The sequence below is a fragment of the Brachypodium distachyon genome, chromosome 2 (assembly GCF_000005505.3).
Source record: "Brachypodium distachyon strain Bd21 chromosome 2, Brachypodium_distachyon_v3.0, whole genome shotgun sequence".
NCBI classification, from domain to species: domain Eukaryota; kingdom Viridiplantae; phylum Streptophyta; class Magnoliopsida; order Poales; family Poaceae; genus Brachypodium; species Brachypodium distachyon.
This window is the reverse complement of record NC_016132.3, coordinates 51,472,942-51,494,908: the sequence shown is the minus strand read 5'-3', so window position 1 is coordinate 51,494,908 and position 21,967 is coordinate 51,472,942. Positions and strand designations below refer to the sequence as shown.

Sequence of the window (21,967 nt, the reverse complement as noted above, 5' to 3'; positions counted from 1 at the left end):
GAGTTGTTGCACCTAGTAGACCAAACAAAACTGTCTCCTACTGTCATTATCTTTTCTTCCCACACCTTTTCTTTGTTTCAGCCTTTCGGTGAAGGGGCCTCTCTCGTAATGTCTGTATCGCCCTTGGGGGAGTATGGTATAGCATCGGCTAGAATCTATCTGGTCGGAAGAGACGTATTTGCGTTTGTCTTTTGTAGTAGTATTGTGTAAGGCGAAGTAATCACTTTTAGAATCGATTACTGTGATGTGAGGTCCGAGAGCTTTTTGCCGAAGGGAGGAACGGAAACAGAGGTCGTTTCCGAAAGATATGCAGCAATTGTTTTTGACGAGACTGACGCGAGGATTTCTTGTTTACAGAAACTGGATGTCAAAATTAAACGGCACCGGCAGATTGAAAGCGCGCGCTACCACCGAAAAACAAGAAAGCCGCACGTAGAATTCTGCGCTCTCGTGATCCACCGGCCCATGTCCAGCCACCTTGTTCACGAACCACTCGCGAGGAGGCCATCCAGCATGCCACGCTCTCACGCCCGCGTCTAGCCATGCGACGAAATCGAAACGGTTTCGCCGGATCGAGATATTCTGTTCACGTTCCCTTCGAGCGATTCCTTTCGGTCTGTTTTTCCTTGCCTTTGTGTGGGGAAGTCACACTGAGGCCCCGTTTGGATTGCAGTATTTTCACAGGAAAAATGTAGGATAGAGAAGTCCACTTCCTCTTCCTCTTCGTCTTCCTTTGTTCGCAGCAAGTTACCCACGCCGCCTGTCCCCTGTGGCCTGTGGGTGTACTACTTTCTTTCGTTATGCCAGTCGACATCGCCAGATCGACCCTCTGTTTTCTCCGGCCATTACCATGGGACAGAATTGCGTTTTCTCCTGCCACTACCATGGGACAGAATTGCATCTCCAATAGAAGGTACACGGGTTTAGTTAGGACATCTTCAATAGAAGGTACTAAGCAATTACTAGTCCTGCGTGGCAGAGAGATGAAAAAAAAAAGTTAGTACTAGTTATTTGCAGAAGTAACAGCTTGTGCACGGGTACTAAGAATGAAAAAAAAATGACACGTGGATCCATTAGAAAAAGAAAAATAAAAAAAAAAGATGAGAGAGATGAAAATTAGTAACGGCTTGGCATGCCCCTGCAGCAGATCCGTCGGTGCTGGTTCTCATCGTGCAATCATTCAAGACCATGAGGTGTAACCCTGTCGCTCTGTTTTGGACTTGCGGACAAGCAACCTTTGCCAGTTCATCCTATCTGGCCAAGTGCGAGGAACTAGTACTCCTACAGTAGTCAACTCCAACTGATTAAGGTCAGTTGGAAACCTAACAAAATTTAGAGTATGGCTTCTTAAATAAACTGACGGGATGGTAACTTTCTAGAGAGAAGCCGGTATCGAAAACCGAAAAGCAAAGAGAGGTAAACGACACGAAAGAACACCGGAAGATTCAAGCCGTCCGCCCGTGGCACGTCGTGCTCTCGCGGAAACCACTGAACGAGAGGAGAGACGAGCCTGCAGCACGACTTGACAGTCGACATGACAGTTTTCTTAGTACAATCGGGTGCCCCACTCGCGGAAGCTCACATGTCCATCATCCTGGTCGACTCCATCCTGTGGGAGTATAGTACTACACAATACTGCCGTTTCAACGTAGCATCATGATTACGTTTCTTCGAGGCTACGGCAAGTTTTCCGTCTGATGAGAACGAAACCGATCGATTGCGCGTCTACAGCAATGTCCGACAGCAGTTTCTTGTTGGCGGTTGTAATTAATTAACCGGATCATGTTTTCTTGTATATTCATATACCGACTGTGCAAACGTCAACCGCAAAGAGCAATTTGAGGGTTGAGGCGATGAGCTTGACAGGCACAGGTCACCGCGCGGGATACCAACTTGTACGCGACTAGCATGTCGTCATGACGATCGATAGCCGCCAACAGAATGTGCACAAAACCGCAGGAGCAGTGGTTCACCGGCCGCAAGCCCACAAGGCAGAAACCCCCTCGCAATGTCGTCGTTGTTAATCCGATGCTTGAACATACGGCTTTGCAGCTAGTTTGCGGCGCGGCGTGCACCGACGAGACATCCAAAAGAACAAAGCACGCGGCTACTACGACACCGCCGCGGCTAAGCAAAGGTCGCTCCCGGCTCGTGGGCTCGTGGCGAGAGCCCGTGAACTGCAGGAGAATCCCCTAAAAAAAGCCGCGTTCCCACGGCGAGCGTCTGGGTCCCAGCCATCGGAGATCCCGCACCCCCGCCGCGTTCAGACCGCTCCCACCCACTTCTCGTCGCCATCCGCCAACGGTGCCCACGTAGGACACGATCCGACACATCAGAATCCAGCGCGGCTAGCGTAGACGTTAGCTAGGTGCGGCACGCCAACCCCGTTCCCCTCAAAACTATATAACCGCGTCTCCTGGCCGACGCTGGTCACGCAAAGACCACCTAATCATCCAACAGCAGAGCAGAGCAGAGGAGGCACAACCAGCAGCTAGCGACATACAACAACCACAGCAGTCCCCTCAAAGAAGAAGAAGAAGCAGCTAGAGCCTATACGCACGTACGTATGGGGAACTGCGCCGTGACGCAGCAGGCCGTGTCGTGGGCCGACGACGGCGAGTGGGAGCCATCGCCGTCGTCGTCGGCGGAGGACGAAGGGGTGCATGAAGATCGGCACATGAACGAGGTGACCATCAGGATCAGCAAGAGGCAGCTGCAGGAGCTGATAGACAAGAGGGGCGCCGACGACGGGCATTTCAGCCACGTCTGGAAGAGCCGGCGGCCGGCGACGTCGGAGCTTCTGGCGGACATCATGAACGCCGGGGAGGTGCACCACCAGATGCACTGCAGGGTGGCGCATTGGAAGCCCGCGCTGCAGAGCATCCCGGAGGCCGCGGCCGTCGAGTCATGACGCATGGTTTCGAGTCTCTTTCTCGGTTGCTTCTTTGCAGTGTCTTTAGATATAGGACACAGCTTTTTCGTATTATTCTTTTGTTCGGGTGCAACGAACAATGTAAATTTGTAGGGAAAAAGTGCTGGTGTGTGTACACTGTAAAGGAGATGTGCTGTACAGGCAAAAGGTTCTTTCTTTCTTTATGGATTATGGAAGGAGTTTCAGCTTAGCAGTGAGAAACAAATGAAAAATAAAAAGGAGTTAAACGACGAGGAAGAAAAACTGTACATGGAAAGCAAAACTATGAACTTGGTACACTGTGCCTTCCGAAGCAGAATGTTGATACAACCATAGTGACCAAATATCATGCCATGATTGGGTCGCCCTCTTCGGTGCTGAAGTCGTGGTGTCCATGTAGACTGCAGAGCTTAGACCAAGCATACATATATTCCCTTCACCTACATATATTCAATGTGCCATTAAAAAATCAACATGCTTGGTTCACTTGCTTGCCACGAGTGACTAGAATAACATGATTTGCTAGTATTATTTTAGTAGATTATGTTTCGAAAACGATTCGGCGTTGGTAACCACTAGCCATTTTTTGCTAGGACAACTTCTGCAATTCTTTCAGCCTATTCTCAAGGACTAGACATCATTTTTAGTCGAACCTACCAGCAATTAGCTGACCATATTTTTTTATAGAAGCAAGGTAAGATAAAAAAAGGTGAAACATAGTGTACCGCGGGACCATGACATCAGTTCATTTCTTGGTGAAACGTGACCCGGACAGCCCAAGGGAAATAGCTCGTCGGAGAGTGAATACTGATGGCTAAGTCTGACGGGCACATTCCTTAATTACGAACTGATCCACACATATTGCAGCCCAGCGTGCAAAAATTTGCAAAGTCAAATTGTCCTATGCACTCTGCGTAGGGTAAAATTGAGATGGGCCACCAACACGTTGTGTCTATATCAAGGTTGCTCGATGTACCCATCAGTTGATTAGTGGCCACAGTGTTGCTGTCGTGTTGACCGCGCATGTTACTGTCCGGAAGCTCCATTTTCTTGTAGATCGAGTGACTATTCTGTATTTGCGGCACAGTAGTAGTTAGCAGATACAGACATTAATAGGTCAAAATAAGCTGGTGGCATTGACTACGAAATTTAGTGAATTTCATTTTCATGGAAAACAAACACCAAGAGAAGGGAACGACCTAGGCTGACTCTAAAATGACGTGACAATGTTCTCCTTGAAGACAGAGTTTCCATGCCTCTGCATCCTCAGATGCTGATAAGAGATAACACAGATCGAGTCCGAACAATTAAACTGGTTCGCCAAAAGAGAAATGAAACCTAAGGCTATCATCTGTGACTAGCAAAGCGACAATGATCTTGTCCATCACCTACCACTGCCTATCCTTGGGCTGTTTCATTGACGGAACAACACGAAACCCAGCACCAAGTATGGTAATCCAAACAATGTTTTCAATAAGAGAATACCGCTCAGTGCTGATCGACCGGTCGAACCCAAACAATCGAACTTGTTATTATCATCCCCGAAAAAGAGCTTCGAGCCAACACTCTCAGCAAGGGCATGATGCACGTCGTCAAAGCTAGTGGCGTATCCAGCCCAATGGCCTAGACTGGTCCAACACTTCCAGTGCCTCTTTGATTCAAAAGATTGTAAAGGATTTTTGGAGGATTCCAATCCTATGAAAAATTTCCTATATGGATCGTTTGGTTCAAAAGATTGCAAACCATAGGAACTTTTCCTCATGATTCATTTGCACTAGATTTCATAGGAAAACTTCCATCCACTCCAACATTTTTATTAGAATACTACGTTTTTCTTATGCACAATCTCAAACATCATCTGAATCATGTAGTATTCCAGATGACATGCCATTTCAATCCTGTTGTTTTCCTATTTCAGCGTTTTGGAAATCCTGCGAATCAAAGAGCCCCCTAATATTCATATAAATTTATTTACTCTTATTTTTATTGCTATGTAAGGTAGAAAGAAATTTCAGGGTGGTCTATCCACCATGCCACCCCCTTAATACGCCACTAGTTAACTCGGCTTAATCTAGCCAGAATTACCTGATTATAGGTTTTCACCCGAAAAAAGTACATACTTGCTGTAGATGCCGATGCCGCTATTAACCCTAAACATTTTTTCGAGAAAATATTAACCCTAAACATTTTGTATAACCCGCGTTGATGTTCGGTCCATGAGATCATTTGGTATAATGAGATTGTTACGCCTTAAATATGCTCATGTTCCATGCATGAGATGGTGGGAATTGTTTAGTGCCGACAAAATCCAAATAAAGAAGACATATAGATAGAACCTAACCTCTAGCGATTCTGTTTGTAAGCTTATAGTACATGACAACAAAGGATATGCGCACGCGCAAGCAAATGTTGTGGTCCTTGGCAATATCTAAAACGGAGTCCTACTATATACTCAGCTAGCATGATTGATTAGATCGTTCCACAGTTGTTGCTGTTTGTTTTTCTTCTTTTTTTTACAGAAACCAGCAAAGAGCTGGTGGTCAATATATTAAGCAAGAAGAATGTACAGAGGTTGCTGTTGCTGTTTGGTTTGGAGCAGTAGCTATTGCTTTGTTAGGTTATGGCGTTATGCATATTGTGGTTCTATTTTATCTCAATGCAAGCAGTTGTTGTAATTACCCACATCTGTTCATACCTTTCCAGGCTTTGGTTGTTTGGTTGTGCCTTCTTCGAGAACACAATTGTTGTGCTGTTCGTGGGCACTCCGTTCCTCGGATGCTCCAGATTTTCTGTAGACATCACCGCAGAGAAAAGCAGCTCGAGTGCTCCAAATTCTGTAGACATAACCGCAGAGAAACGAGCTCAAGTGCCCCAAATTCCGCACGGCTAGTCGGGTACACATACCATTCGCGCGGGAGAGAGGAATTTCTCCTCCTGGTCGGTAGCTTCAAGCCTTCGGCTCCGGAAGATCCCCTGGAAAAAACTGCGTTCACACTCCCGAAGCTTCAATCGGAATAACGTTTGAAGATTCCGTTCCCCCAGCCAGTTTCCCACAACGCACGCCGCGCCGCCACGCCTCAATCCTAGCCGTCCAATGTCTGGAGGCCTCCATCCCACCGGCCACCCTAGCTCTGTCAAGAGACACGCTGGGTCACTGCAGCCGTCCACGTGGCCAGATGAGCACCCGGTTAGGGAGAAAGCCGCCTCTTCCCCGCAAAGAAAAAGAAAAAGAAAAAGGAAAAGCCGCCTCTGCGAGACGTGGTCTCCCCGCCTCCATCCACGTCCAACTCCACCAAGGTCCCAAGTTGGCACGTCGCACTAAACAATTCATCAGATATTTCACCACCGCTTAATTCCACCTACAGGTATAAATAAGCACCATCGCGCAAGGCAAACGATCCTCTCGCTCGCACAAAGGCGCGCAGGCAGTAAAGCAGAAAAACTGAACCAAGATCTTAACTCGAAAAGATCTAGAGCTTGCTCGATCCACAGATCCAGGCTCGAGCTATTTTACATTTATACACATCGATCGGAGATCATCGATGGGCAACTGCCTCAAGCTGCAGCGCTCGGCCGCGTCGTGGGTGGACGACGACGAGTGGGAGGTGGACGAGCGGATGCCCGCCGTCGAGAAGATGGAGCGGGTCGAGGTGAAGATCAAGGTGACCAAGAGGCAGGTCCAGGAGCTGCTGCAGAAAGCCGGCCGGGACTGCAAGGGGAGCTCGGCCGAGAAGTTGCTGGCGGAGCTGATGGATTCCGGCATCGTGTGCTGCCAGCACGAGACGCGGGGGCACTGGAGGCCGTCGCTGCAGAGCATCACGGAGGCCGAGGAGCAGTGACGAGTGTACTCGCCATTTTTGGATCTGTTCGTAGGATTATTTTTTTTCTCCCCATCTTTAGTTGGTTCGTTTTTATGTGCATATACAGTTGCTGTAGGAGTATGTAGGTTTTAGATCGAGATTCTGTTCGGAGATGTACAGAGTATACAAAAATGCTGATAGAGATGATTTGTTGGATTTATTTTTTCTGGTATTTTTGGTACCGAGCTCTGTTTCGTAGTGTGTATTCCTTGAAACTCTCGGGCATTTAAAAAAAAATTGCATTCAAATTTGCCAAAAGAGCCGGATGTTTTACACCGTGGGGTGTGGGGGTTCTGGCTAGACAGGCAAGCACAGCAGCCATGATCGAGTCGGCAATTCGGCATCTGTTGCGCCTGGCGCAGGGGAGACACTGGCGACAGAAGGGGCAGGCGAATATCAAGTGAGCTCTGAAGGATTAATGTCACTGCTGTGAAGAACAACTACAGATAGAGGAGATATGAATTATGAACCGACATCTTGAAATTCAAAACGGAACACAAAGCCACTGCCCGACTTTGTTTGTTTTGAGCTCTACACGTTCAGTGCTAATAATGAATGTGGGATCCAGTGTAATTTGGGGTATCCAAAAGTCATCAAAAGTAAAAAATAAAATCACCACTCCATTCTAAATTGTTGTCGAAGTATTACATGTATCTAGACGTTTTTTAATAGATACATCCATATTTGAGCAAATTTAAATCAAAAATTTAAAATGAAGTACTATTTAGCATGGCAGGGCCGGTAAATGCAGGCACTATATTCTCACCTGCATTTTCCGTCCCTCTACAGTTCCGGTCAAACCTGAACTGTTAGCAAAATGGACACTTACGATTACATTACTGGCATCGACGACTACGTTCCACACTGAATTGGTCCAGTCCACAGGCTATTGCTATCAATGATTTCTTCCAAGAACCAATGTTTATCATTATGGTAGTTGGATGAACCACTATTTGGTACCCGTGCAACATAAGTCAAGATTCCATCACCTTCAGGTCCATATGCAGCCTGCAAGAGATAAAATTAGTTCAGGGTTGCATCGGTCCATGCCACTGAATGACGCCAGAACAATGCTGATGATGAACAACGCATCATTGATTGAACAATTAAGGTTAGCGATTTAGAAGCCAATGGAACGTAGACTTAGCCAGTGTTCATGATTAGAAGGACCAGAATGCAGAAGCCCAGCAGATTGCAGTTTCGGAACAGTCAGGAAATAGCGTGTGCATATATAAGTTGAAGAACTGTTCCTAAAATGAACCGCCTGATTGGACTATTAAATTTTTTTGTGGGGGATTGGACTATGAATTGTACCTCTTAACATTAATCTTCAACAAGATCAAGCCGGTTCTCTCTATTTTTTTTAAAAAAGAAAAGTATTTTTTTCGTCCCTCAACTTGTCGAAAAGTTCATTTCTTGTCCCTCAAAAATAATTCGTATTTTTTTGATCCCTCAACTTTTAAAACCGGACACTTTTAGTCCTTAAGGCTATCCAAAGCGGTTTGTCTAGCCACTTGTCTGGTTTGCACTTAATCCCGTGACCGCCGAGGCTGTTGAAATTGGGCGTCGGCGTGCTCTGGATCTTGTCCAGGCACTGGTTGTACTTCTCCTCCATCTGCATCATCCATGTCTTGATTGAAAAAAAAAATAAGTGAAAAAACTATGCGAAAACCAGACACGTGGCTAGAAAAACCACTTTGGATGGACCGAGAGACTAAAAGTGTCCGCTTTGAAAATTGAGAGACGAAAAAATTACGAAAATTTTTTGAGGGACGAAAAGTGAACTTTCCGACAAGTTGTGAAACAAAAAAAATATTTATATATCTATCTAAAAATACGGACCGTTCCCTTCGCTAATTTTTCGTCGCCTGTCAAACCCTCCTTCGCCTGCCCCCGAGTCCCGTACCCGTTCGTCTTTCTTTCCCATGTGTCTCTCTCCCCTATCCCTCTCACCCGCGCCAGCAGCCTCCTCACGTTGCCGTCGTCGCCTGTCCCTCTCCTACCCCTCTGCCCCAGCGCCGCCTCCTTCCCCCCTCCTCCTCCCTGCTAACCGCAGCCCTCCAGATTGGCGGCGCCGCCCCATCTTCTCCTCGCTATTCTCCGTCCGCCGCTGAAGCCCTTCGTCTGCCTCGCCAGAGCCGTTGCTCCTCCGCCGCCAAAGCTCTTCCACCACCGCCGCCGACTCCTTCTTGGACCCCGCCAAGCCCCACATGTCTTCCGCAGCCGACCCAATTCCCGTCGCGTCCGCCGCAATCACCGCTCGCACCCGCCACCCCTCCCCTCCTCCTACCAGGCTACCATCTGGTCTGGCAGCCCCACGAGCTTCGTCCCCCCGGCTAAACCTCCCCCGAGATCCCGCTGGTCCGACTCACCGGACGGGAAGCAGCAGGCCCCCGTGGCGAGCGAGTGAGCGAGGGATGGCGGTGGCGACGGTGCGGACGCTGAACAGCGGGCACCAGATGCCAGTGATGGGTTGGGCATCTGGCGGATGGACACCCGGCCATCCTCGGCCTCATCCATTCCGCCCTCCTCGCTGGGTAGTGGGTACCGTCGGCAGGGTGGGGTACAAGTAAACGGAGGCCATGACGACGACGGCCACGACGAGTGGACGACGGCTACGGCGGCCCAGTAAGGAGCAATCAACTACACAAACAATCTGAAGCTGAATTTCAAGCACTTGAAGGGATGCTTACTGTAGAAAAATGCCTCAGATTGTGGTGCCGGTGAGGAATTGAGTTCAGGGATATGCCACTTAGAAAGGTGAGAATTGTTCCTTTGATTGGCGCTATTGGAAGACAAAGCTAAGGTCATAGAAGGATTGGAGATCGAAATTCTATTGCTTAATTCTTCTGAAGAGGGTGGTTTGATGTCAGATATTGAAAAACTAAATAATAGTACTAAAATGGTATGTAATGGCAATGGATATCTCGAAGCAGAGATACTTAAGTTAAGTGACAGGCTTCAGATGGCAATGGCGTTAGCTGAGGAGAATGAAGCTGCTGCGATTGAAGCTAGGCAAGTAAGTGTTGTATTACTAACGCCTTTTGTTTCCAAGCCAATTTATATAAAATTACTTATCCTACTTCTATAGGATGCAAAGATAAGCAAAATCTATGCCAAAGAGAGAGAGATGAGGATGTCACGATTCTTGAACGTTCTATCGAGGAGCTTGAATCTACAATAACTGTTCTCAAGGGACAAGTAAGCTGTTCATTTCTCTGGTTTATTGTACTCACGGTTCTGAGAAATTTTGCGCAAAAAAAGGTTATGAGAAATTATCCTTTGAGATTTTGCATAAAAATCATGCATTCGGGAAAGAGATTTTGCATAAAAAGAACTATATCATTTCACACTTGGTTTCCAAAAAGGTTATGGAATAACTGTAATGTCCACAACATAGCTGGATCAAGTAATAATGTAATAGCTGTCTTTCTCCTGCTGCTTGTTAGTGATAGTTAACTAATTATCTTTGTAACTGCATTTGCATCTGATTTCAATGTGATGTGCGATTCTGTCTACAGGGCGTCATAGCTGGAGCGGCTGGTGTTGCGGTGGAGGCGTTGTCATGGAAGAAAGGGGAAGTTTTGATGCATATCTTCGAGGGTGTCATTTAGGCCTCATTCGTTTCACAGGAATTTCATAGAAAACTCAAAGGATTCAGGATCTCATAAGAAAAATTACCGTAGATGCATTCGTGTCATAGAAAACAAGCAAATTAGTTTCTTAGAAATCTCATGGAATTCCTTTGTTTTCTTAGGAAAATGAACATTAGGTCCAACATCTTTTTTCCATAGAAATGAAGTTGAAACAATTCCTTTGGATGGCAAGTGTCGTCCTATGACAATTCTAAGTTTTGCTCGTTTTAATTTTTTTAAACCGAATGAGCCTTTGAGTTTGTTGTCCCGTTGCAACGCACGGACATTTCGACTAGTTTTTTTAAACATACCAGGACCATCGAAAATTCCATCTCTCACTTGACAGAGATTCTACCAGCACATAGTTCATATACAGACCATGCATCACGTGTGCAGGTCTTCTCGATATTATGCAGGAATGAGACCAGATCAGCAGTTCTGACATGGTGTGTGTATGTCCAGACTTGTTCTGGCCATGCACGGCGGCGATGCATGCCATCGGAAGAAGTTGGGGAAAGCAAAATCTGAAGTAAAGTCTGTGGATCAACCCAGTAAACTTTTTTAGAGAGCTGGTACAAGTACTACGACACGTGGTAAATGCAAGCTGGGATTTGTTATCCTTTCAGCCTGTACTTTTTTATTTCTTTCGAGACGCTTTCAGCCTGCACTGCCTCAAACGTACACGCGGCCGAATAAACCCGCGCTGATCAAGCACGGTAATCCTAATCCTAATCCGGAATAACCTCGTTACACGCAAGCTCGCCGGAGTGGCCCTTGAAGCCGCTCAAAGATTCGCCCAAGAGCCCATTCACACCAGGCCGGCCCAAGACCAGCTCAATCAACCCTACGCCCAGCACGCAGAGTCCCCGTCACGCAACCCACCTGATCTCTCATCGGATTTCACGCGCGCAATCGCATCGGCCCAAGGCAAAAATCACATGACGACAAGGAAAAAAATGACATCACGACAAGGTGTAGCTAGTTCCAGGGGTCATCAGGTCGGCGAGGATTAGATCGTCTGACCTGGCTCATGACCCGGCACGCCACGTCGGACCAGGAAATTCGCCTCCCTCCGTGACATCACGGGTTCCAGGCCAATGGCAGCGATCGGGCTTAATCCGCGCGTGTGCAGAATCACCGGCCGCTGACCGGCGTTTCCCACCCAACCTCCAACTATAAATAGACACCGGAAAGTTTGCATCACATATTCATTCCTATCTCAAAGTTCCCACCACCACAGCGTGTCGCGGCTTCCTACCCGTTTGCGGGAGATCACAAGGACCTAGAGCTCGCAACCGGAAGCAAAGGAGGAAACTCAGCCATAAATTAAAGCTATTCCATGGGCAACTGCGCGGCGTCGCGGCACGCCGCGGAGTCGTGGACCGACGACGGCGAGTGGGAGTGGGAGGAGGCGGCGTCGTCCTCGTCGGAGGACGACCACCACCACCACGACCACCATGCGTCGGAGGTGACGATCAGGATCACCAAGAGGCAGCTGCACGAGCTGATGGAGAGGAAGGCGGCGGCGCACGGCGGCAGATCAGGGGAGAGCAGGCAGCTGCTGCTGGCGGATATCATGAACTCCGGGGAGGTGCACTACCATGACCCGCACAGGGAGGAGCACTGGCGGCCCGCTCTGCAGAGCATTCCTGAGGCCGTCGAGTCATGACATGAGTGACGTGCATCTTGAGAGCTATTCGTCTCCTGGATCCTTTTTATTTCTTCGTCTCTTCGTTGTATTTTCATGTTTGTTGAACGGTTATCCATGACCATGTGTACATAGAATGCGTTTGGATGATTTGTTTGTTCAAACTATCAGGACGATGTACATCAAAACGTAGGGAATTAACTGTGAATAATGCAAATTCTGAATCTCATTCTGTCTTCAACTGTCATTTTCTGTTACTTTGTTTCATACTGGCCGTGCCGGAGAAAACTGGCTTTTACTTGATGTATACGAGAGGCTCTGATATGAACCCACGCCCGTAATGGCGGAACCCAATACCGTCCAGGACTGGACCATACGGCCGTGAATTAAAGTGGCCACTTTTGCTCTGTTTTGTATCCGTGCAAAACAAATTAGTTCGAGCTGTATAGCACCATGCTTCTTCGTACTTAGCTGACGCGGATCGTCTGATTTACAGAGGACAAGGCAAGGCATTCTAGACTCCAGACACGTGGGGAATAGAGGTTGAGCTAATTCAAGACAACACAACAAACATTCGCATTCACAACAAACCTTCCTTTTGCCCGATTTTAGAAATTCCAAAGGTCCTCTGTCGTATGCTGTCATGCTTCACTGCCTGTCGGGGCACCTGGCGAGCTTATCGGATCGACGTGCCGTGCGGGCTTGGAGGCGGCCGTGGAGCCATCGGTCATCGACGGTGCCGCTAGGGCCGTCCGAGGTGTTGCCGCGGCATTGCTGAAATGATCGCCCGGACGACCGGAGCCCAAGGCGGTGCGTGTGTAGATGCATGTTCTGGAGCGTACTCGCGCGGCGGCGCGACTGGATCTGGCGAGCCAACATAGCGCGCCCGATCGCCCGCCGGCCGCCGGTGCTTTGCGCGACCCGGCAGGTTGTGTGGTTTGCCGTTTGCGCGGTGTGGCTGACTGGCTGTGCGCGTGCGGTTACGTGTGAAGACTCGAGACCCGCGTACCTAGCACGGGGGATTGGGGGTGCGGATTGGGCCTGCCTCGGCGGTATGGCGTTATATAGGTGCCCATCGGCCGGCCCAGGCTCGTCATGGCCCGGGGATAAACGGGCCTGACCGTACTGGCTTATCAGGGGGGCCGATCACCGGCCACGGCACACAAGCCCGGCGAGTACCCGTCAAAAAGAAGAAACCAGCCTGAGCGAGTCTGCCCGAGCCTGTTTAGCCCGTCGGGTCCCAAAAAGCTCCTTGCCTGGTCGCCTCATCTGCTCCCTGGCGCCTCCGCCTCACCAGCCCTCATCTTCCTTTGGCCCACCTTCTCTTTCATTTCCATTTTCCTTTTTCCTGGACCGAACAATTCCCTCTGGCCCATCTTCACCCTAGCTCTGCGCCCTACCAACCCTCGTCTTCCTCTTGCTCGCTCCAGCATAGAAGCACGCAGGTGCAGCCATGGCGCCGCAGGCTTGAATCCCATCAAAACGGGCGTTGCTTTACGAATTAAGATCAGGGAATTAATCCCCAATGTTCCAACATGACAGGGAGCTAGGGTTCCCCGCCCACGCGGGGGAAGGGGTCCGGCCTCCCCGGCGGGCGGCAGAGGCCGAGCAGTTCACGGGCCGCCGGAGGTGGAGGAGAGGGTGGCGGTCGAGGAAGGATTTTGGGCGGCGGCGTGGTGGTTTTGGGCGGCGGAGTGCTTCGGGTTTGGAACGAATCGGCCCCTCGGAGCCTACATATATGTGAGGAGAGGCCGATTCAGATCCTTCAATCTTTTTTTCTCGGGCCGGGCCTCTTTACGGTAGCTGGTCTGGCGTTTTTTTCCCAAAACCGAAAAACTTGCTCGGACCTGCTTGTATTCGGTTACTGCTACTCTCTGCTAGAGATGCTCTTGCTTTATTTTGATCGCTGATGTATGCATGGTCTCCGTACCGTAGATTTTTTCCCCTCGATCGGCGGTCTGTAAAAGTGTGTTTACGGTTTCAATAGGCATGTCTCTTTAGTTTACAGCGTTGAATAGGCATATCAAGACTGAACAAGTTATTAATTCGTGAACATTTTTTATTGAGAAAAGTCCATTTTAAACCTTCCACTCGTAGAGACCGTTCCAATCAAACACTAACCTTCTAATCCCGGATTTTCAACCCCTGACCTAACTGATCCCGGTCAATTAAGCCCTTATCTTGAGAAAAACCGTTTGGTACCGTTGGATTGATGACTAGGGTGGGTTGGATGTCTTCTTCCGGTCAGGCGCCTCATTTTCAATCCTCCGTCTTCGAATTCAATCTCCACTTTGAACTTGAGAGGAGTTAGCTCCCCGTTGTAACACCCATAATCGCACAAGCCCCGGAAGAAACCATTCGATCGAGGCTTGAACTTTCATCGAACACCTCACATGCACTAGCACAGAAGCTTCAGTTCTGCTGGTCCTGCCGCTGCTCCTCCGCGGAGCCGTTGGCCCGCCGCCGCGATTGGCTTCTCCTCCTCCTCAGCTTTAACACTGCAGCGGCACGGGGAAGGTTGCATGGCCGGCGAGCCAATCCGTGATGCGGTCGGGGTATAACCGTGAAAGGCGCGGCTGCACTTTGGGAGGAGGCGGAGCTCCTCGTCGTTGCCGAACTCGTTGAGGTAGACGGCGCACTCGAGCAGGGGCATGTCGTTGCCCTTGTCCTTGCCCCTGCCACTGTTGTCGTCGTCCCGGACCAGGAGCGCCCTCGCCTCGGCGTAAGTCATGGTGGGAAACAAGATGACTGGGCGGGGTCGAGCTCGGTGCGTTGCTACGGATGGTTCGGCTGCTCCTGCCATGGCCGGAGTCCGAGGACAAAAGCAGGCGGGCGGCGGAGGGAGCGGTGGTAGGGGCAGGGGTGAGGCGGGTGTGGTCGCCGGCGACGGCCACGGATGGGCGCGGCCAACACACGAGCCGGCATCGCCGGACACCAGCAGCTGCGAGGAGTTCTTCGTGGTGAATCTCAAGATGCACTATATCACTGCACCTGTCCACCCACATCGACGATTGGAATTGTGGAAGCCGGAGGTGGCCGACCTGTCGCGATCCAGGGACGATGCAGAGGGGATCACGCACTGACATAATCGTGCAAGGATACAGCCGACTGGGGACCCATGTGTAGTGCCGAATCTCAAGCCACGTCAGCAATCCCGACGCAACCAAACGGCTAATCTCGGTATAGAGGTTAATCGATCGGGATTAATTAGACCAGGGGCTGAAATCACGGGATTAAAAGGGAGGGTCCAATTCAGACCGTCCATACAAGTTCATGATTTAAAATGAACTATTCTCTTTTTTATTAGAGACGGTGAAACCCATCCGAGGCCCAGGACCACAGAACGCAACCAAAATATTTGCGTACCAAACACCGCTGCTCCCCTCACCGTGCTGCTCAGATTTGACACGGAAGTGCGGAAACAAAATCCAAAGCCTCCCGCAAAACAAAACAAAACGGTTCCCGAATCCCCCTCAAACCCCCGAACCGGAACACCATGGCAAAGTCCAAGCTCACCATCGTCTCTCTGCTGCTCGTGGCAGCCTCGCTCGGCGCCGTGCTGCTCTGGTCCGCCGGAGCAAACGATGGGGCCGCGAGCAGATTCGCCCCCCCCACCCTCCCGTTCAGCCCCCTGGACGTCCTGCCCATCCTGCCGCGGCGGGTCGCCATGGCGGCGCTCCGGGCGCTCCGCGGCGCGTCCGACATCTTCCCGGTGTTCGTTGGGGCGGCGTTGGCAGGCCCGGGGCCGGCGGGCGGCGCGCGGGCCGGGTGGAAGGGGGCCTGCTTCTACGAGAACGAGGCGTGGCTGGTCTTCCACAACGACTCCGGCTCCGAGTACGGCGGCGGCACGCTCCATCTCAAGGTACGGGGCTACTGCTTCACACAGTCGAAATTTCGGTCTTGGGTCCACGGGATTCGGGAGAGACAAACCACGAACTGCTACAGAATGATGAATTGTTACCTTGTCATTTTTCCCCCTTTCCGTGTTGCAATGGCGGAAAGATCATGAACTAGAGGACGCGATTAAACTTCGTACAGCAATTCGGCCGTCTTTTTTTTTACCAAGATTGCGAAGACGAGCTACTCCTCTGTCTTCCGGTGTGATTGCCCATAAATGCATTGTGCCATTGTGGCTATGAGAGGGACACGCGCACGACGTAGCTGTTTTTCTCACCTTCCGTGTCCATTTCAGTGACTTCTGTGACCGGGACACGTCGGGTAAATAATCTTCTTTTTTATGCACACCAGATATACCCTGGAATATGCCTGAAATATACACTATGCAAAATATTTTTATTTGATTGATCTCATACTCTTGCTTTGGACGGTGACTGACTAGCAGTAATAACACACAAATGTATTGTAAAAAAAAGAAGTCCATTCTAAAGTACCTTATGCATGAACATCCAACCATGTTGATGCTAAAATTGCATATTCAGGATACTTATGCAATTCTTGCTGGTTTGGAATCTACGCTGGTCAACTCGATGCGGAAGCAACCAACAAGGAACAAGCAAACTTACAAACGTCCCTCCTTGGAGAGTCCCCTCCGAACTCTCAACTGCATCTGAACTGAACTCCATTGCGCGGTAGCCGCCTAACCCTAGGCCCCCCCGCCATGAGAGCCTCCAGGTTCAAGCTCCTCGTTCTCCCTCTCCTTCTACTCGTGGCCCTCCTACTAGCGGCCTCGCCTGGCCACCTCCTGGAGGGGCAGCTTCGGGCCCCAATCCTCCCCGCCGACTTCCTCCCGCTCCTGCCTTGGTCGGTAGCCCGGCCGCTGCTCCGCCGCCTCAAGCTGCAGAGCCCCGCCGATCTCCTGCCGGCCTTCGTCGGCGCTGCGCGCGTGGGGGATGATGCCCGCGCCGCCAAATGGAAGGGCGCCTGTTTCTACGAGAACCGAGCGTGGATGGAGTTCCGCAACGGTACCAACGGGGGCCTCGGAGGCGGCACGGTCCATCTCGAGGTGAACGCCGGTGCGAGACCAACCTCGCCTTGCTTGTTATGTTACTTTTGGGTTCGATTGAGTGGACGGGACGGTAGAACAATTTTCTTGGAGTGAGGTAATGGGCAGCCGGAGTCGTTCTAATTGGGTGTCCATGCTTGCAAGAAGAATCTGACATAATTTTGATATTTCTAGTACAGCCATACTAAAAACACAGGATTTTGTAGTTTTGAGATAAAGCATGTAGGTTTGGCAAAATGGTATATTTTTCATCGTTGGTGAACTGGAGGTTGAATACACTGTTTGGACTTTGGAGGTGCCGATTTCAGTATGGTTTGTTTAACTTCTTAGTTGTATTCTTCCCTTTGTGCCATAAAAGTCGGATTACTTTTAGCTTATAAATTGGATCACAAGCTTAATTATATTCAAGTGCTCAATGCAAACTACAGGCCGGCGCTGTTGCTTTTACATATGATGTATGGCTCCCAGCCCCCTTTCATCATTTATGTAGCAAAGCTGTAATTGTATTACAGGGAATTGTAATGCTCACCAGTGAGAGCGCTCTAAGCAGTTATGTATGAATTAGATTTGTTACTAGTTAGGCCCACATGGAAGTTTAAGGTTGATGATTTTTCAAACCGGGCTCCATTAGAAGAGCGTTTCAAACTTTTTATCCTGATTTCTTGTAACTACTGTCAGAAGATTGAGCCTATCGAGCACAAAGAGCAATTTTTGATACTTACCCTATTGAAGCAGTCTGATGTTCAGGGCTTCAGGCCTATTGCTTGGTTGTTTATAATTTACAGGGCTAAGAACTATCTAGAATACCTCATACTAGAGCAACTTAAATAACAAATTTCATTAGGTCAAAATACAAGAACTTTTCCACTTCTGTAGCTTTATGATGTTCAGGATAGGGGTGGCGCCAATTGAAGAGAAGCTTGTCCAACACAGATTAAGTTGGTTTGGGCATGTACAACGGAGGCCACCGGAAGCACCGGTTAATAGTGGGATTCTAAGGGGTAACACTAATACAAAGAGGGGTAGAGGGCGACCAAAGTTGACGTGGGAGGAGGCAGTTAAAAGGGACCTGAAGGACTGGAATGTACCTAGAGATTTGGCCTTTGATAGGCCTACATGGAAATCAGCAGTCCATATGCCTGAACCTTGATTTACTCTTTTGCTCTTTTGTTACTTGCACTTCTCTTTAGTTTCTGTTTGTCTGATATTTCTCCTCTCCTTCCTTCATGCAAACATCTTTCTTGTCTTACTACTTATCCTGAAACTTAACTTCCATTTGTCTGTAGACAACCAAAGCACATAGCTGGACCTGCATGGATCTTTATGTGTTTGCAACACCATACCGTGTAACATGGGATTACTACTTTCTGGGTCGTGAGCATACCCTTGAAATCAAAGAATGGGAAAGCAAGGCCGAGTATGAATATGTAAGTCTATGTAGTAACTGCTACTCCTACTTCTTTTGTCTGCAACTGACATTTGCCATTACTGATACAAGTTTGCTGTTTTGTTACTTTAAAATAGGTGAAACATAATGGAGTGTCCATCTTCCTCATGCCATCAGGAACAATCGGGACACTCAGAGCACTTTGGGATGTTTTCCCTCTTTTCACAAATACTGGATGGGGTGAGAATTCAAACCTTGCATTTCTCAAGAAGCATATGGGCGCAACCTTTGATGAACGGCCAAAACCATGGGTTTCGGAACTAAATGTGGATGACATCCACTCTGGAGATTTTTTGGTTTTATCCAAAATTCGTGGGCGCTGGGGTGGTTTCGAAACCCTTGAGAAATGGGTTACTGGAGCTTATGCAGGACATACCGCAGTTTGCCTGAGGGACTCTGAAGGAAAGCTGTGGGTTGGAGAATCTGGTCATGAAAATGAGCAGGTACCTGTCCTTAACAATGGTATTTATTTATTTTGTGCTAAAATGCCTGATAAGATAAGGAATGTATAAGAACTTGAAAAACAGCAAAGCTCCAGTGTTACTATTACTTTACGCAGGGGGCATGATAAAATGACACCTAGTGACTTAGGTATCTGTTATTTTGATTAACAACTTAAAGTAGTCTTAGTGCATACTATTCCATTGTTTGATCAAAATGGTATGCATTCTTTTCCTTTTGAGGTAAAAGGATGAGAAGAAGTGAGGAACACTATGTGCTCATCAGAAAATAGTGTCTGCTGTCATAGGCCATAGGTATAGTTATTTTTAAGTGGCAATCGATCCCTTCGTTTACCTACGGAGTATCATCTCCCCTTTGGTTGTACGGAAGACAACAAAGGAGATATTACTGTCAGATGTTATTCTACTTGGGTTACAAGTTATATGCTGTGGGAGTCATTATGTGTATGGTGTTCATTGACATGTGGTATATTAGTTTAAGTATCACAAGTTAAGCTAACAAATGGTACCGTACAGGGAGAAGATATTATTGCCATCTTGCCATGGGAAGAATGGTGGGACTTCGAGGTGACTAAGGATGATTCAAATCCTCAGATTGCATTGCTTCCGTTACGTCAAGATTTGCGAGCAAAATTTAATGAGACCGCAGCTTGGAATTATGCAAAAAAGATGAATGGGAAGCCTTATGGGTATCATAACATGATTTTCAGTTGGATTGACACTATAAGTCATAACTATCCACCGCCATTAGATGCTCACGTGGTATGATTCTATGTTACATTTTCAAGAGCAGTTTGCTACTGTTTATCTTATTAATTGATGTATTTATTATCATCTTTATGTTTTCATATCCTTATAGCTTGGGTGGTATGATTATATGGAACTGAATCAAACGATTGATCTTTTACCTCACAGCAAATACAACTTTTAATTCTTCGATTAAAATTTTTCTATAAATTGTAGTACTTCCTCTGTCCAACAAAGGATGTCTCAACTTTCCCCTAAAAAAAAAGGATGTCTAAATTTGAATGCATCTATACACTAAGTCATGTCTAGATACATCCAAATTTTGACAAACTTGAGACATCTTTTGTTGGACGGAGTATCAAGTTTATCGTGGTTTAATCATTTCCTACGAGGCCGGACTATGCACTCTTCCAGGATTTATTAGCTACTATAGTAACTTGAATCTTATGATTGACATAGGTTGCATCTGTTATGACTGTGTGGAACAAGCTTCAACCAGATTATGCTGCTAATATGTGGAAAGAAGCCCTTAACAAGCGGCTTGGAACTAAGGTTTGTTTCAGTGATCACTGACTTTCAATACCTGAACTTGTGTAATAATTCCTATTTTGGTCTGGTTACTCCATGATGTTCTGCAGATGAGATCTTCTATTGTCTAAATCATACCCGCCCCCTATTTTGGCAGTTTAATTCATCTAGCTGACTTATGATTTTGTGGGAATAAGCATCTGTATAACCTCAAACCTGTGGGACTATGGACACTCTAGTGACCTTGGATACTCTGGCATTTGGTTTTGACACTTATAATTGAGTGCCATCATCCTATTTTAAATGCAGCGGATCTTAATCCAGGAGACTGGCTTATGAAATGGAACCCTGCAAGGAAAATGTGAATGCAGTTTGATTTACATAGTCAGCTATTTTGGGAAGAGTTTCCTTGTACAACTCTCATTTAATCAACTGTACCTTTGTTGTAACCTACTGACTGAACAAGAGGGGTATAAGTTAAAAATACTTATGTGCTAGATGGTTCTCTCTAGGGGATTTATTGGGTGACACTATGCTGAGTGCCGATGTTTAGAGATATTGCAGCTTGGTAGCTTGCATATTCAATTTGTTTTGACATAGTTGCTTTATTCATATACACAATGCATCATTGTTCCGTGCAGTTCCTTTGTGCTTAATATCTTTGTTCTGAAAAGTCTTATAATTGAGCCGCTTTCAGGGTCTCGATCTCCCTGAAATCATAGTGGAATCAGAGAAACGTGGGACGACATTCGACAAGTTGCTAACAATTCCTGAGCAAGATAAGTGGGTCTATACTGATGGTCAGTCAGCATCTTGTGTGGCTTATGTCCTCATGATGTACAAGGAGGCTGGACTCTTTGAGCCAATTTCCAGCTCTGTGGAAGTCACGGAATTCACAGTGAGTAATCATGAATTATTATGCTTAAGTTGAGTCCTTTGTGAGTTTATAGGCAGTGATATAAAATTATGGTATGGTCGGGTAGTCAGTAGAAGGTTGGTATCTTTCTCATAAACTGACTCAGTAGAAGGCTGCGGTACCAAATGATTTGGATTACCAAATTATTTGGATTATTGACATTCCTTATTTAGTTATATCCATATCTGGTATAAATACGTGACATGTGAAGTCCACATTTCCTTGTAGATAAAAGATGCTTACGTCCTAAACTTTTATGAAGACAACACAACACGGCTCCCAGAGTGGTGCAACAAAGATGACAGTGTTAAGCTCCCCTTTTGCCAAATCAAGGGCAGATACCGAATGGAGCTGCCGGGATACAACACCATGAAACCATACCCTCACATGAATGAAAGATGTCCGTCGCTGCCGCCAGATTACCTCAGGACTCAGAACTGCTGAGCAGTACTATTAATCGCTTTGTTTTAGTCAATACTTTAGCTGTACATATCACGGTAGGTTTGGATATTTCCCTTTGAGATACACAGCTCGCGGCAAGCAGGATACATCATCTTCCTTTAAATGTACAGCATAGCTCTTCTGTATCTGGCGCATCACTGCTTTAGGGTTCTCAAAACATTCATAGTTCTAAAATTTAGGTACACTTTCACATATATGTATGTGCGTTGTTGTATTAAAGCTGATTGTAAAAGGTTGATGAATGGCTGCATATTAGTTCTATATTTGTGCTAGCATCTGATTTGGCTCGTGTTGTGTGCTAAACAAGCCCCGGACCAATTTGGACAATAGGACCAATTTGTACAAGAATTTGGTCCGAATGTAAATGAGAATTATTATTTTTGTAAAAA

General features: G+C 47.6%; 4 protein-coding genes and 1 long non-coding RNA gene across 6 annotated transcripts; all 5 read left to right on the top strand.

Moving 5' to 3' along the window:
* The first annotated feature begins 2,412 nt into the window (after window positions 1-2,412).
* LOC100832426 lies at window positions 2,413-3,122 on the top strand. The gene has a single exon (XM_003564342.4). The coding sequence runs from the start codon at window positions 2,567-2,569 to the stop codon at window positions 2,909-2,911; it is 345 nt and encodes a 114-aa protein (XP_003564390.1). The 5' UTR covers window positions 2,413-2,566; the 3' UTR covers window positions 2,912-3,122.
* Window positions 3,123-6,289: 3,167 nt separating this feature from the next.
* Window positions 6,290-6,961, top strand: LOC100831821. The gene has a single exon (XM_003564340.4). It carries the CDS (start codon window positions 6,454-6,456, stop codon window positions 6,748-6,750), a length of 297 nt encoding a protein of 98 aa, XP_003564388.1. The 5' UTR covers window positions 6,290-6,453; the 3' UTR covers window positions 6,751-6,961.
* A 1,708-nt stretch (window positions 6,962-8,669) lies between these two features.
* Window positions 8,670-10,652, top strand: LOC104582882. The gene is made up of 4 exons (XR_002963471.1): window positions 8,670-9,399; window positions 9,483-9,790; window positions 9,863-9,972; window positions 10,293-10,652. It is a non-coding gene; the product is annotated as an uncharacterized LOC104582882 (long non-coding RNA).
* Window positions 10,653-11,597: 945 nt separating this feature from the next.
* Window positions 11,598-12,295, top strand: LOC100831522. The gene has a single exon (XM_003564339.4). It carries the CDS (start codon window positions 11,746-11,748, stop codon window positions 12,073-12,075), a length of 330 nt encoding a protein of 109 aa, XP_003564387.1. The 5' UTR covers window positions 11,598-11,745; the 3' UTR covers window positions 12,076-12,295.
* A 3,107-nt stretch (window positions 12,296-15,402) lies between these two features.
* LOC100827139 lies at window positions 15,403-21,967 on the top strand. Of its 2 annotated transcripts, none has more exons than XM_003564324.4 (7): window positions 15,403-15,916; window positions 18,304-18,444; window positions 18,542-18,907; window positions 19,442-19,687; window positions 20,132-20,224; window positions 20,898-21,098; window positions 21,345-21,967. In XM_003564324.4, the coding sequence occupies exons 1-7, from the start codon at window positions 15,551-15,553 to the stop codon at window positions 21,558-21,560; spliced, it is 1,629 nt and encodes a 542-aa protein (XP_003564372.1). In that variant the 5' UTR covers window positions 15,403-15,550; the 3' UTR covers window positions 21,561-21,967. The 2 variants fall into 2 exon arrangements, with proteins under 2 accessions (XP_003564372.1, XP_003564373.1); XM_003564325.4 differs by lacking the exon at window positions 15,403-15,916 and adding an exon at window positions 16,516-17,017.